General features: G+C 49.0%; 1 protein-coding gene across 6 annotated transcripts in view; it reads right to left on the reverse strand.

Moving 5' to 3' along the window:
* Window positions 1-483: 483 nt before the first annotated feature.
* RBM20 (RNA binding motif protein 20) overlaps window positions 484-14407 on the reverse strand; it is a 169146-nt gene continuing 155222 nt past the window's right edge. For 2 of the 6 annotated variants that reach the window (XM_045568067.1, XM_045568070.1), the window contains exons 12-14: window positions 14035-14169; window positions 7853-7974; window positions 484-4036 (exon numbers count right to left, since the gene is read on the reverse strand). In XM_045568067.1, coding sequence (XP_045424023.1) covers window positions 3926-4036; window positions 7853-7974; window positions 14035-14169 — 368 coding nt within the window. In that variant the 3' untranslated portion in view covers window positions 484-3925. Of the gene's footprint in view, window positions 4037-7078; window positions 7975-14034; window positions 14170-14407 lie in introns of those variants that run through there. The other 4 variants (XM_045568065.1, XM_045568066.1, XM_045568069.1 and 1 more) reach the window with 3 other exon arrangements.

Here is a 14407-nt window from a genome sequence, read left to right on the forward strand (position 1 = left end):
CTACACCCAAGGAAGCAGGCCTTAGGAAGTCACAGGGTAACAGTGGCAGGGCCAGGCCTCTCTGGGCCTGCTATTTCTACGTCAGCACTGACCACCAGATCTTCATCTTCACAGGGGATGGAACTGCCAGAAATGGCCTGACCCTGGTGCAGGACAGCTGGGTTTAGCCACCAGAGAGTGGGGAGGAGTAGGTAGCAAAATTAGGGGTTTATAAGAGGCCAAGAGATTTTTGTATCTGAGTCTCCAAAAGGGACAGCAGCCCCCCACTTAGTCAGACTCATCCCCCAAGGCTCTCCCCTGAGAACCTCTGATTCTCTCTGGCAGCCTAACCAGAGCCCTCGCAGAAGCCGTTTCGTCCTCTCTGTTCAACCCTTGAAAACAGTCGAGATTCAGAGGGACCCAATCCCAAACTTTGTGCTTCGGGAAGTTTCCCCCAGCCAAATGTCGAGGAATCCTGCATGACACACATCACTCACAAGCTTTCAAATTCTCTTTATTAAAAATTTTTTTTTCCTTCTGTAAAAACAAACACTTTGCAGTCAGTTATACAGATCAAGAAAAGTGGTGACAATTTATAGGACACTCAATAGATTTCAATACTTTACAAGTTCAAACTTAGTGTTTTTGTTTTTCTCTTAAACTCACAAAACAAACTCTGGTCCAGTTCAAGTACAGTCTAACAGATCACAGCCTCCAACTGCCCAAGAATGGGAAACCCTGATACTAATGGTTGCTGCTCACACCAACATCAAATTTACCAAATTCTTTGGGAATACTGTGTAGAGACACTTTATTTCAGATGTTAACAATGGAAAGAAAATTATGCAGGCCTTTATTATGTTGTACCCAGGGTACAAATGGATCTGTTGCTCAAGGCTACTCTTGGGCAACCTTTTCTGAGAGACACTTTGAAATGGTTGACAAAACACTAAAGAAAAGCTTTAAAAAATAAATCAATATTTTCCTGGTTGCCTTTAATATTGCATTGGGTGTGACACACATAGGAATAAAAAGTGCAAATTATAGGGTTGGTGAAGGACCATGCCAATGGAATTGTATAAAAATAAATAAAAATAAATATATATATATATATATATATACACACACACATACAAGTATAGACTCTTAGATGATTTTAAACGGAAGGTTCTGATTGAATGCAGAGACAGCCTCTTCTCTCTCCCTCCCAGGGGCTCTCTCCAGCTTTCCAACATGAAGAAGGTCAGTCTATCAGCAAGGGAGGCATTACATTACTCGGGAACTTGACCACCTGGGTTTCCATGGAAATGCTGCTGGGGTTGGGGGGAGGAGGAAAATGAGCTGTGAGGTCTGCTCCCACTTTGCTGGGGGACACAGCGCCCAGCCTCTGATAATGCATCGTTCCAGCCCCTGATGGAGAATGTGGGCTTTTCCCAGCAAGGTTCAGCGAGGAGGCCTAAGAGCTGCCCCCAGACCTCCCCGCAGTGGGAAGAAAGACACACGGGGCTGAGGGTTTTCTGAGAAATGGAGGAGGCCCAGCTGGTGTCCAGAATGCCAGGTTAAAACCTGTGGAGTCGGCCAGGGGAACAATCTGGGCCGAGCCACGATCTTCAGACTTTATTCTATTTGAGACACCAACTTTCCTACCACTCCCATATGGCCTTGTCAAAAGACAGAATTACAACAAATTTGAAGATCTTAATTGGCTTTTATTTTTGATTCTAGAACTGGGCAACACCTCATTCTACGAAATAGAATAAGTGTTCCCAGAAGCTGAGCAGGGGAGCTTGGCTTTATAGACAGAGAAGGGCTGAGGAAAGGAGACACAGAGAACAAAGACCAGCCTGGTCATTTCAAAGTTACTTTCCTTGTAAAAGATAAAGCAGAGGTGACTTTCTTATCATGCTGGCTAAAACTGGCCTATTTGGGGATTTGTCTATTTTCTCTCTCTCTCTCTCTCTTGATTTCTTGGAAGGTCAGATAACCAACTCAGTTTTGGCTTGGTGACGTGGAACTTTGGCATGAGTGACTCCATTTTGGTTTGGTCTGCTGGGTCCAAACCAGGGGCCTCCTGTACATTTTATTTACCAGCCTGATGACCAGTTCAGGTTTCTTGCTTCTTCCACCCTCTCCTCACCACACCCGTCCAAACTGGTCTTTTTCGCTCTGGTGCCTTAACTCTTGTCTCTCCCGGGGTCCCACAGTTCTCTCTTTGCCCGTGACCGTATGCCTCAAGGTTTCCACATGATCTTTCTATGTTCTACATTTGTTTCCTTTCTGTGCTTCAGTTTCCTGATATAAAACATCCCTGTTGAGCTAGATAATCCCTCCACCCTCCTTCCATTAGTGCAGAGGAAAGAATGTGCAGTATGCTCTGACTTACCATAAAAAGAAAAATGAAAACAAAAACCCACACACAATCCCTTCTCAGTGGACCTGCCCGCAGTCAGGAATAGAAAGGACAGGAACTGCCCAGGGGAGACTGACCCATCTTCCTTGTTTTATTTTTCACAGGCGAAGCCAGGGAAGGCACCTTCAGGGGAGTAGCTCAGCTCATGAAAACAGCCCCAGGCTCCCTCTGACCTTCCTGGGTGCAGCTGCGTGGCTGTGGCAGCGCCTCATTTCCCCCAGCACCCTTGTCCCAAACCCTTCTGATGGACTGTCCGGCAAGAGAGCCCACAGCCCTTCGGGGGACTGAGGGCACCGACCTCCATACCAGACAGAGCGCTGGGAACAAGGGTTCTGTTCTTCACAACATCTTGACATCAAAGTCTGCACGTGCGTTCGGTCAAACCCTGGGGGCCCTCAACCTCTGCCCAGTTGGAAAGGGCCCCCCATAAACCACTGGAAAACCTCAAACGCTGCTCTTCGGCCCTGTAGCCGTCTCTTTCCTTAGCTTCTTCCCCCACTGCAGGGCCATTTAAAAACCATCCCACTGTGAGGCTGCTGCATCCCAGACTACAGGCACCAAGGGTGAGTCAAGGACAGATGCTGCTTCCTTGTTACTGTGCCTCTCGAGCCAGTGCCACCCGCTGCAGAGAGGCCAGCCCTCGACCTAAGGCCATGCCAACTGCTGTTTCAGCTGGAGGGAGAAGCTGCTTCCGTTTTCATTTTTAATTAAAACGAATCTATACCAAATTCATTGCCCAGAACAGAACAAAGCCTGACAGCTCCTGAAATCAAGAGGAGGGAGACAGGTTTAGAGGAAACTTAGAACTTCCAAAACGAAGGGCTCTTTTCTTCCCCCATAAAATTCATTTAATTTTACTTTAAGGCATAAATCTGGCAGACTTAATGGAATAGTTCAGAAGATGAAAGAGTTACTAAAGACAGGGGCTTTTCAAAAAGGCAGTCCAGCTGGAGAAAGAGGTTAATGAAGCCACTCTCAGCTTCTGCCAACTGACTGTCTATGATGTCCTCTCTCTGGGGCTGCAGGACCCCACTCAGCAACCCCGCTCTCCCTGCGGGACACACGGGACGCCAGGCAGGAACACCTCTGCAGATTCCCTGAAGGGGTTCACTCGACCCAGGAGTTTCCATTAAACCGTTTCCCTGCATGACTCAGCCTGGCCTGACCTGTTATACCCTAGCAAGAATTTAAACACTGTGAAAAATCCCTGAGAAGTTGGATTTTATGAAAAGGAAATGATCCTTGGCACAGAGGAGGGAGAGGAAGAGAGAGAGAGGAGCAAATTGAAAGATCACTTGAGAGAAACAAAAGTCAACAGGGAGAGTTGGTGACCCTCAGCGGCTGGACACGCCAGGGTGACTTGGCTCCTGGAGACACTTTGGGGGCATTTTAATGAGTCTCTGGGAACAAACCCAAGCAACACGACCTGCCTGGCTTTCCTTCCTCTCGGGCCTTAGTCCTGTCCCAGCGGTCAGGAAGGCCCCACTTGGGCAGGCCCCCGTCTCCCACCTTCCAGCAGCAGCAGCAGCAGCAGCATCAGAGCTTTCTCCTTTCGAAACGTGGCACGATCCCGCCGTCCTCGGGCCTCGGGCTGCCGGCCCCCTCCGTCTCCTTGAGGCCCTCCTCAGCCAGCTGGGACAAGTACTTCTGTGCGGGAAGAGAGGGGAAGTGGAGGATCGGACGTGTCAGTGGTGACCTGGCAGGAGAGGAGGGGACGTGTCTCGGTCCCCTCTCCTAGCATCTGGGCCCAGTGGGGCGGGATACTCTCTCCAGTCCCCAGGTCCCCCTGGGGCTACAGAACCCAAGCTAAGCCCCTCATTATAGTAGTTTACACAGAATAGGCATCTCTTTTAGAAAAAGTAGAAAGTACAGATACAACAGCAAACACTTCCAAAGCCCTTATCTGGTGCCGAGCACTGTTCTAACTGCTTGACTTATATAAATTCATTTAATCCTCACAACAGCTCTGTTTTCCAGAAAGAACCCAGTCTCTAGGCAGCACGTCCACATGTAAAAGGCAGAGGGAGGGAGGCTGGAAGGCGGGGGAGGCAAGCACTGGCCTATAGCAATTGTGCAAGACAGAAACCACAGCCTGACATCCAAGGCTCTCAACAGCCTGTTTCCTGCCAGGGCAAGCCGGCAGGTGGAGAGGTCTGGAGGTCTTTGGATGGATTTTAAAATAGTCTGTCTGCTCTACAGTTGGGGGCAGCCTCCACATGGCCCCTGAACACTCACTGCCCGACTGGCCCCAGCAAAATACAGTGAGCCAGGGTGGGCCGCGGGCTGTCCAGAGTCAACGTGGTGAGACAGGGTGAGCAAAGGCTTGTGGTCCCCGCTGGGATCCTCTGACTGTGCCGGGGCAGCAAGGACAGTGCAAAGAGCACTGTGTTAGGAGTCAGAAAGGTTAGGTCCAGCACAGTGGTTAAGTGTGTGGGCTCTGCTGTCAGATGACCTGGGTTCAAATCCTAGCTCTCAGCAGGCAGGTTATCAAATACTCCGACATCTGTCCAGTGAGGATGATAACAGTAACTACGGCGTAAGGTTGCCGTGAAGTTAAGAGAGGCAACACAGAGTGTTTATCAGAGAGCCTGGCACAGAACAAACACTCAGTAACGTCGGCCTCTCTCATCCGCAGCGCCAGCCACATGATTTGGGGAGAGTCGCTCTTCTTCTCCCGGCCACAGAGTCCTAATCTAATCCTAAAAAGGGGAACAGTGTCTTCCTCACCCCACCTCCTGCATGACTCTGAGGGCCAGAGGAGACGATGTGTGTAGGACAGCCGGGTCTGCCTGCTCTCTCCTAGAAGAGACTGTGGTTGGCTTCCCGGGATGGGGACAGGCCGACCGGGAGAGGGGCAAACCATGGATGCCAAGGGGCAAGGATGCTGACGGGCTCGGGGAGAGAAGCCGTGTGCTGGGGAAGGCGAGTAGATGAGTACCCTGCATACGGGCATGTTCCTCTCTGGGTCTGGGGCCAAGCAGGTGTTCCATTTTCCTAGCTAGCGCTGACTCCACCTGTTGTCCCGGATCACTTGGGGTGGGTTCTTACAGAGCCATGACAGCAGCAGGGCACAGCAGGGGTTGCTCGGAGAGAACGGAGGCTCCTTCCACCTGCTCCCTGCCTGGAAGAGTCATCCCTGATCCAATCCTTGAGGCCTCCTGGTGGGTGCTAAGTTTAAAGGTCAGCCAGCACCTGCCTCTTGGGGTGGGGTGAGCCAGGCTGTGTGGACAGAGTCATTCAGTCAAGGCCACTGACAGAAATCCTATCTGGGAAGCCTGTGGTGGAGGATCCCAGCTCCCCGACAGGTGCACCAGGTAAACCTAAACTGCAGTTGGCCAGCGTGACAGGCTTAGCTAATGTCTGCCTATGCTGTGCCCGGGGACCGCAGGAATGGCTCCGGCCTGCTGCCGGGAGGGGAGTCTGCCCGGGGGTTTGGCCCAGAGGCCCAGAACACAGTGCAGTCAGCTGCCTGGAGAAAAGACACGGGTTAGAATTAGAGGCCCTGGCAAGTCTGAACTCTTCCTAACTCCCTGGGTGACCTTGAACTGTGTGGGCTCTTTGGGGGCTGCGCAATCCCACTGGGACTGCTGGATGAGATAAAAGGTTCTCACACCAAGGTATTAGAACCTGCTGGAAAGACTGTTTACATTGTATATTCTCAGATCCAGCCCTACGGAGAATAAGTCAGCAAGCATAGAGTGGGATCCAGGAAGCTGCATTTCAAAGAGATTCCAGCTGGTGCACAGACCAAGGTTTGGGAAAATCTTGGGGATGCCCTCCAAGACCCCTTCTGGCCCCACCTTCTGTGGACTTCATCTTGGTGGGAAAGGGGATGATTATGTCCTTGGGGCTAGACGACTGCCCTCAGCTGGCTCTGCGGAGCACAGTCTGAATGCTCTGGCCAAGCCAGGTCTTCACTGCCCAGTCCCAGGCCCCGTGGCTGCCTCGGTCACAGAGCAGCTGCTCTCCGGAGGGAAATCAAGAGGCTTAAATGACCTGAGTTTGGGCACAGCCAATGACAGTCCCTTGCAGATGGTGACCCAGGCCATGACATTATGGGTCTTAGTTTCCAAGATGAGCTTAGTAGAGTAAAAAGAGTAAAGTGATTAAGAATCAGGTGATCTGATCCTAAGTCCAGTAACTCACTATCTGTGTGGCTTGGACAAATCACATAGCTTCTCCGGGCCTCAGTTTCCTCAATTATAAAAGAAGAGAGTTAGGCTATACCTGAGTTTCTTAACTAGGGGTGCCTATTCGAATCATTTGGAGAACCTTCTCAAATTACACATTCCTGCAACCCCACCCCCAATATCTGTCCTAGTACATGTATTTTAGCAACACTGTCCAAGTGATTCTGGTTCACATCCCTGGTTAAGAGCCACTAGATTGGTTACTCTTTAACAATTTAATGGTAACAGTAATGCCTGGGCTGGGATCAGGGAACAGCCCTGATGAGGACTTCTTGAGCTGAGGCTGATTCCTTACAGTAAAAACAGTAAGAGTCCTCAGTGAGATACTTACCCCTGGGCGTCTGATATACGAAGCTCTCTGTTAGGTTGCTAAAACCCAGCCTACACCAGAAGTTAATTATGAAAACCACATTCTAATATAGTATAAATTAGTTAGGTATACATTATAGAACATATATTTCATCCATTTAAGATACATTTTTTCACACATTAACATCTCTGAATCAAAACGCATTTCTCAGTTGATGGAGTCTCACCATTTCATTTGCAACTTCTTCTTTCTTGCTGGTATCAAAAAATAGTGGTGTGTCTCACAAATGATGGCACCTTAGATTGGATGAAGTATGGTACACATAGTATTTTTATACGTCACCTTTTCATATACTTCATCGATTATTTTATTTATTGCTCGTTTCCTACATTAGGATGGAAACTCCGTGAGGACAGGGGTTTTGTTTGCCTTATTGTTGCTGCTGTTGTATTCCTAGTGTCTAGAACAGTGTCTGGTACATAGTCTGCCTGTGATAAATGTCTGCTGTATGGAGGAACATCTAAATAGAACATAATAGTGGTTTTTAGTCTAACCAGCAGGGATACTGCACAGGGGGAAAGAGACAGAGAAATATCTGCGTCTGCAACATCCAGGCTTTGTGGGAAGGGGTCAGCCCCAACCATGGGCCAGGTGAAGCCTGGCCTAACTCGAGTACTCACAGTATAAAGGGAGTGGCAGAAGTTAACAAATCCAACCCAAATAGATGCTCAGGGAGCGCATGGGAAGCGGCCACCACGTGGAGCAGCCTGGTGGAGTCAAGTCCACGGGAAGAGCAGGAGTTCTCGTGTGGTGGAAGGAGATAGAAACCCACAGGCAGGAAACAATGGCGGGTAGCCTGCGCCTGGGGTAGGCCCTGAAGGTGGGAGCTAGAATCGGAGGCCTGGCCTGGGTGTGGAGACAGGGGACCCCAGAGGGTGCTGGGCAAGGCAGGCCGGTGGTTACCTGTAAGTTCCTGTAGTGGACAGCACTGCGGCAGTGGCTCACCTTCGCCATCTCCTCGCTCGTGTAGAACAGCCCACACAGCTTGCAATAAAACCCAGTTCTGGGAACCACGAACTCCACCCCTGGGGAAGGACGGGGACGGACAGGCAGGCGTTAGGAAGGCGTGGGAGGCCGACAGGTGGAAATGGGAGCCATGAGCTCCACTCCTCCCTTGCTGTTGACTTTGGCTGGTTACCTAGCTTCTCCAAGCCTCAGTTTCCTCATCTGCAAAACAGTCACAAAGAGACTAGCGCCTACTCCATTCACAAGTGCTTGTGAAAGCAGGGGCGTCTCCTCGCAGTGTGGTGAGTACCCGGCAATCATATGCTCTGCACTGGCCTCTGGGAATCCGGGTCCAGGCCTCCCACGATCAGCCTGCTTCCAGGAAAGGGAGGGTCCTGACATTTCTGACTTTTCATTCGCTAGATTTCATTTCTCCACATTGTACCTCTCTCTGCAGCTATTGTGACCAGGACTCTGGAAGAATTCTCTGATTTTTGTTTATTTTAGAATAATGTTCATTAAAGAGAAAATTTAAAATAAATAAAAGTGAGGGGGGAAAAATCATCTGGGGTCACTCCAATCCAAATATTTATTCCACATAATTTATCTATATGTAGGCCCTTTTTTTGTGTGGCAGTTTTAATCATACCCTAAATGCCATTCTGTATCCCCCTTTTTCAGGCAATAGTATATCATAAACTTTCTTCTACCTTCCTCCAGGCTCTATATCTGAGTCATCAGATATAAAGCAATTAATAGCATTTCATTTGAGATTTATTAAATATAAGTCCCAGGATTCTGGGAGGACTTTTGATTCCAAGGGAAGGAAACAATGGCCCCACAGCCATAGAGAAGTGACAATGTCACAACCAGAGGATTCATCTTTGAAGGGATGGCGGCTGCCCAGCCTCCATGAAGGTGTTTTGGGGGTCACGGTTCTTCTCTTGAAGACATGGTGGGTCAGCAGAGTAGAAAGAGCCCAGGTCTGAGAGGGTCTAGGCCAGATGTTAAGAACCTACGAAACCTGGGAAATGGCCAGAGATCTGGCCATACTGGGTAGAAGGAGAGAAGGGGCCTGGAGTGGCACAGGCTTGGGGGGGATACCAACTTCTCGCAGGGAGGGACATGGGGTGGTGGCCCCTGCAAGGCGCTGCACGACTGACCACAAATCCAGTTCCTCTTTCTTCACTTTCCTCCTCCCACCTCCTGGGACACTGAGCTTAGAAGACCCTAGAAGACCCTGTCATAGAAAAGCAGCCTAGCCTTGAAATTAGAACTTATTTTTCCATTTTAAAAAAAAGCTACTTATCAGCGTGCAGGGCAGCTCTGAGGGAGGGCGGGGGGCGGGAGGGAGCCAGGAGGCCTGCCCGAGCCTGCAGCTACCCCGACTGGTCGCTGGGCCGTGGTCTGGGGCCCAGGGCGGCCAGCCGGGTTTTCTCCAGCTGCCACGTAGCATGCTCAGAAGTGAGGGGCCTCCCTCAGGCGCAGCTGCCCAGAGGGAGGCTGAGGGTCCTTCCCTTCCTCTCTGCAGACACAGGACAGAAGAGTGGCCCCAGCTCAGCTTGCTGGTGGCCGGCTCTCCCCTCCGCCTCACCAGCAGGCCCTGGCTCCCGGCTGTTGCTGGCAAGGGCGCAGTCGGCAAGGCCCGCCTCCTTCCTCTGTTGCTGCAAAGTAGTTTTCCGCTTGCCGCTGCTCCAAGGGAGCCGAGGCCCACACGGTACAGGAGAGAGGCCGTTGGGAGAGGAGATGCAGCCCCAGAGGGCTTTGTTCAGAGCCACACCCTCTGTCCCTTCCCAGACATTGGATAGGCACCTGTGGAGTACCAGGAAAGTAGCCCTGGGGTTTTCACTGAAGACCCGGCTGAGGCCTCCCCAGCTCTGTCCTGGGACCCCCTAGAAGGGGTAATAGCTGCCCCAGGAGCTACCTCAGAGCCTGAAGTAGGGACCGAGCTGGCAGCTGCAGCCCCTTCCCACCAGAGCGGTGTAGCTGCCATCTCTGAGGTTCTGGGTGACATTTCATTCGAACAAAGGCTTCTACTGCCAGATAAAAAGAACCTTGGAAGCCACGCTATAGTGGAGAGAACATGGGATTTAGAGTCAGACCTAGCTCTTTGACTTATGCTGTGTGACCTCAGGCACACTATTTAACCTCTCTGAGATTAGTTTCCTTATCTGTAAAATAGGAATAATACCACAATGGTGTTACAGGGAAGCACCTATCATTTTGCCTGGTGCTCAAAAAATATTAATTTGACACGTGTTAAACATTTCTTCACAGAAGCCAACTGCCTAAGCGTTAACCTTCTCACCTGCCCCCAACCTTTCCCCAAGGCCGCCTGGAGAACCCGGCTCTGCAGTGTGGCAGCAACTTTCTTCCCCGGCCCCCGCCCAGTGGGTTTGGGCAGTGCCAGGCAGCCACAGACAGCACTGGGGGAAGAGAAGTCTGGGCAGGGAGGATCCCCAAAGGGCTGGCAACTCACCCCAGAATAACAATGCCCACACCACCCCTCGGGACGCCTCTGGAATGAGAGGGGGACATGAAGCGGCAGCATCAAGAAACACTGCCATGGCCCCGACGTGTTCTGGAGCTACCCGGTCCTCCCATTTTCCAGCCTCTATTGCGATCATTAAAGCTGCATTTGCCTTCTAATAATAGCTCCTGGCATGGGTAATTATAACCCTGTCATCCTAGTAAAGCCTGGGATGGATGGAGGAGGGATTCGTGCTTTGCAGGCGACGCTGTTTGGTCGAGGTGAGAGCAGGCCTGGGCAGGCTCGCGCTGGCTGGGGTCACGGAGAGCTGGCCTGCGTCACACGGCCAGTGCCCCTCCCCAACCGCTCCCACCCTCAGTCCCTGAGCAATGGGACAGGCCTCCCTTTCTTCCCAATGGGGTGCCCCAGTCCTTGGCACCCCTCATTTCACCTCCCTGCTCTCCACAGGGACAAAGGCTAAAAATTGTCTCTCACCTCCCTAGAAGTTTCTCTGCCAGTAGTGACCAGTCCTGGAGGGTGGGTGAAGGGTTAGCAGCCCCAGGGAGAGGATGCATAGTAGGTCTCGTGAATGAATATTAACAATAGACAACACTTATTAAGTACTTCCTACTGCAGGAAGTACTATGTGCTAAGATCTTGTAAGTATTTGTTCATTTAATCCTCAAAATAACTCTACCTAGTAGGCTTCTATTACTATCCCTGATAGACAGATGAAGAAATCCAAGCGGAGAGGCTAAATAAGTTGCTCTTTGTCACCCAGCCAACAAGTAGTAGAGAGGGAATTTAAACCTAGGGAATCAGATTCCCTAGCCTGTGCTCTTAACTTCTGCACAAAAATTGGCACTCTTACACTGTGCTGCTGCCTGAATTGGAGGAACGGGAGAGCAGAATGGTCTGAGATCAGAAATCTTGAGTTCTAACCTGACCTTGCTGCGTCATCTTGGGTAAGTCTCTGGACTTCAGTTTTCCCACCCGTCAAATGCAGAAAATAGTACCACACTCCTCCCCAGGGGACCAATGAGATAAGGGGTCTCGAAGCTAACTGAAGACTACAAACAAGTACAATCTGTAAAAGCCCGGAACAGAAAACAACCCAAATGTCCATCAACAGGTGGATGAAAACCAGAATGTGGAGGGAGAGATTACAAAGGAGACTGAGGACTTCTGGGGGGGTGATGAACATGTTCATTATCTTGATTGTGGTGATGTTCCCACAGGTATACACATAGGTCAGAACTTCTCAAACTGTGCATTTTAAATATGTGCACTTCATTGTACATCAATTATACCTCAACACAGCTGTTTTTAAAAAACAAAATGAGACACTGTTTTCCTACTAACAGGTTGGCAAAGATTAAAAACTGCTAACCTCTAGTGTTAACAAGGAGGTGGAGAATGGGAACTCTCATCAAGACAGCAGTGAAAACTGGTATCATCTTTTTGGAGTGTAATTTAGTAATAATTATGAAACTTTAAAATGCAAATCCACAACCCTCCCGGCTAGGACGCTGTCCCACGGAAACACTGGAACCCACACAAAGGTAACTGAACAGCCATGTCTGGAAGGCAGCAGAGACAGAGGGTAGGAACAAGGCTCTAGACTCAGACTACTAGGGTTCGAATCCTGACTCTAGTCTTTGCCAGTCATGAGCTTTGTGACTCTGCATCTCAGATTTCTTATCTGTAAAATAGGGATAAAAATAACATCTCCCTCTTAAGTGTTTTGAGAGGGTTAAATAAGATAATACACGCAAAGTAATAGGAATGGTGAATGTCACCAATAAAAGCTTAGCTATTAAAGCACTTTCATAACGGAAAAAAAAAAAAGAAGACAATCTAAATGTTAACCAGTAGAGGGAAGGATCAGTAATTTATGGCATAGCTTTTAAGCTGGAACATTTGCAGTGGTTAAAAAGAATGCGCTCTCTATGTGCTGACATGAAAAGATCTCTAAGATGTGCTGTTAAGTGAAAAAAGCAAATTGTAGTACATTATATGTATCGTGTGATCCTATTTTTGTAGAAGAAAAACTATCTGTGGGCCTGACAGTGGCTACCTCCGGAGGCTAGGAAGAAACTGGAAGGAAGAGATAAGACCTTTAATATTGAGTTTATATGGTTCTTATTTTTTGGAATTTGTTACCCTATACTTTCACAGTTTTGGTAATGAAAAACAGTCATAAAAAGACACAAATTACAAGGTAGCAGAATTGATTCTTACTTTTTGCTTGTCTCAATTAGATTCCAAGTTCTTGGATGACAAGAGACTTGTGTTCTATTTCTTGGTTCCTCCAGAGTGCCTAGCAGGGCACCATGTTATCCAGTGAGTATCTGCTCACTGAATGAATGCATGAGGGACCCCTCCCTGCTACTGCGAGGCAGCCTTTGCAACTGTTGTCCAGAGTTAAAACACCCAGGGTCATCTCAGTTCCTTCTACGGTCAGTATTTCTTTCTTTCTTTTCTTTCTTTTTTTTTTTTTTGTTAGTTTTTGTCTTGGGAAATGCTATGCAGCCAATTTATCCCTTAAAAAAACAAAAAAAGGAAGTTTGCTCTCCAAATCTGACTCTACAAAAATGGCACACTTGGAGGAAAGAAATAGTAACAATGTTTTTAAAAAATCAGCACAAAGAAAAGCAAAGCTTGGAAGGAAAGGGTGAGCCTCCACGCTGACTAGCCCCTCCCGGGATGAGCAGACACACGGTCGTCAGTCATCAGATGACCGATGCTTCTCATGCTTCCTTGTGACACTTTCCCAAGCGCTCCTGAGCAGCTGCTACTACTGCTTTATCTCGCTGCTTTCCAACTTTCCAGAGCTAATGCAAAGACTCAAAGATGACGTAGGCTGGGGTGGGAGTCGCTGGGTTAATGGTGGTGTCAGAATCTCCCGGGAAACTTTCTTAAAGTACCTTTACTCCCTACCCTGAGATTCTGCTTAACTCTCTACTTTAGAAATGTGTCCTAGGTGATTCTGTTAGTAAACTCCCTCCCTGTCCCACCCCCAACACTTCTACCCTTGAAAAAATACTGATCTGGTCCAATTCCATAGTACAGGTGAGGAAACTAAGGAGTATGACCTGTCTGAGGGCACAGGGTGACCCATACATAGAATAGGAGGACGGACCCGGGTCTCTCTGTTCAGGGCTCCCTCTCTCAGTTACCCAGGGTCTGCCCCAACAGTCTATTCAGCATCATCGCCTGAGAAAAGCTGGTCCTTTAAAGAGAAAAGATGTAGCCTTGTTCTGGGAAGGGCCAGGGCAAGGAAAGGCTGCGGTGATGAGAAGTAGCAGAAGAGGTTCTTTCTATTGACTTTATAGAGGGCTGTTGGATCTCTGCTTCCCTGCTTGAAAAACGGCTGGAGTTAAAGGCTCTGTGTCATCAAGGATAAAGCATTCTCTGACAGAAAACAGGCCTCTGGGTCCCAGGGCAGTGCTGTTCAAGGCCTGATCCCCTCGAGTATCCGGTCTACTATGGGAGACAGAAGTTGCAAGAAACTTTAAAGTTGCACCGTGCAAATCTAGGTTATTGCATCATACATTAAAAATGACAACGGCAACAAAATGATAAAAAGCCCTCTCAAGCTCTTAGATGTTGCTGTGGGACTTTCATTTCCTGGAACTGTACTTCAGGAAGGACTGTGTCTCTCACCTACCTAGAGGAATGCTAAGTTCGCTGAACACATCCTCTGGTTCCCAGGAAGGCAAAGAAAGGGGCTGTTTCAGCTCCGCTTCAGTGTATTCTGGTGATGTCACGTCCAGAGATTTCATTTCCACGTACCTGGAGTTTTCTGCAAAACATGAGCCAAGGCAAAGACATTATGAAACACAATGTGCCTCAAAGAGTCCCTGCAATTCGATTCCCTGCACTGTGTGATTAGGAATTGTCCCTTGGACTGCTTAATCACATGAGGCTGGGGCAATGACTGCTAATTAGAACCAAAGCACTATAATTAAGAGCTGTTTCCACTGCCAAAAGAATGCCACACACGACACAGCTCGGCAAATCTTTGCATTTGGTCCAGGGAG

The sequence above is a fragment of the Lemur catta genome, chromosome 14, assembly GCF_020740605.2.
Source record: "Lemur catta isolate mLemCat1 chromosome 14, mLemCat1.pri, whole genome shotgun sequence".
NCBI lineage: Eukaryota > Metazoa > Chordata > Mammalia > Primates > Lemuridae > Lemur > Lemur catta.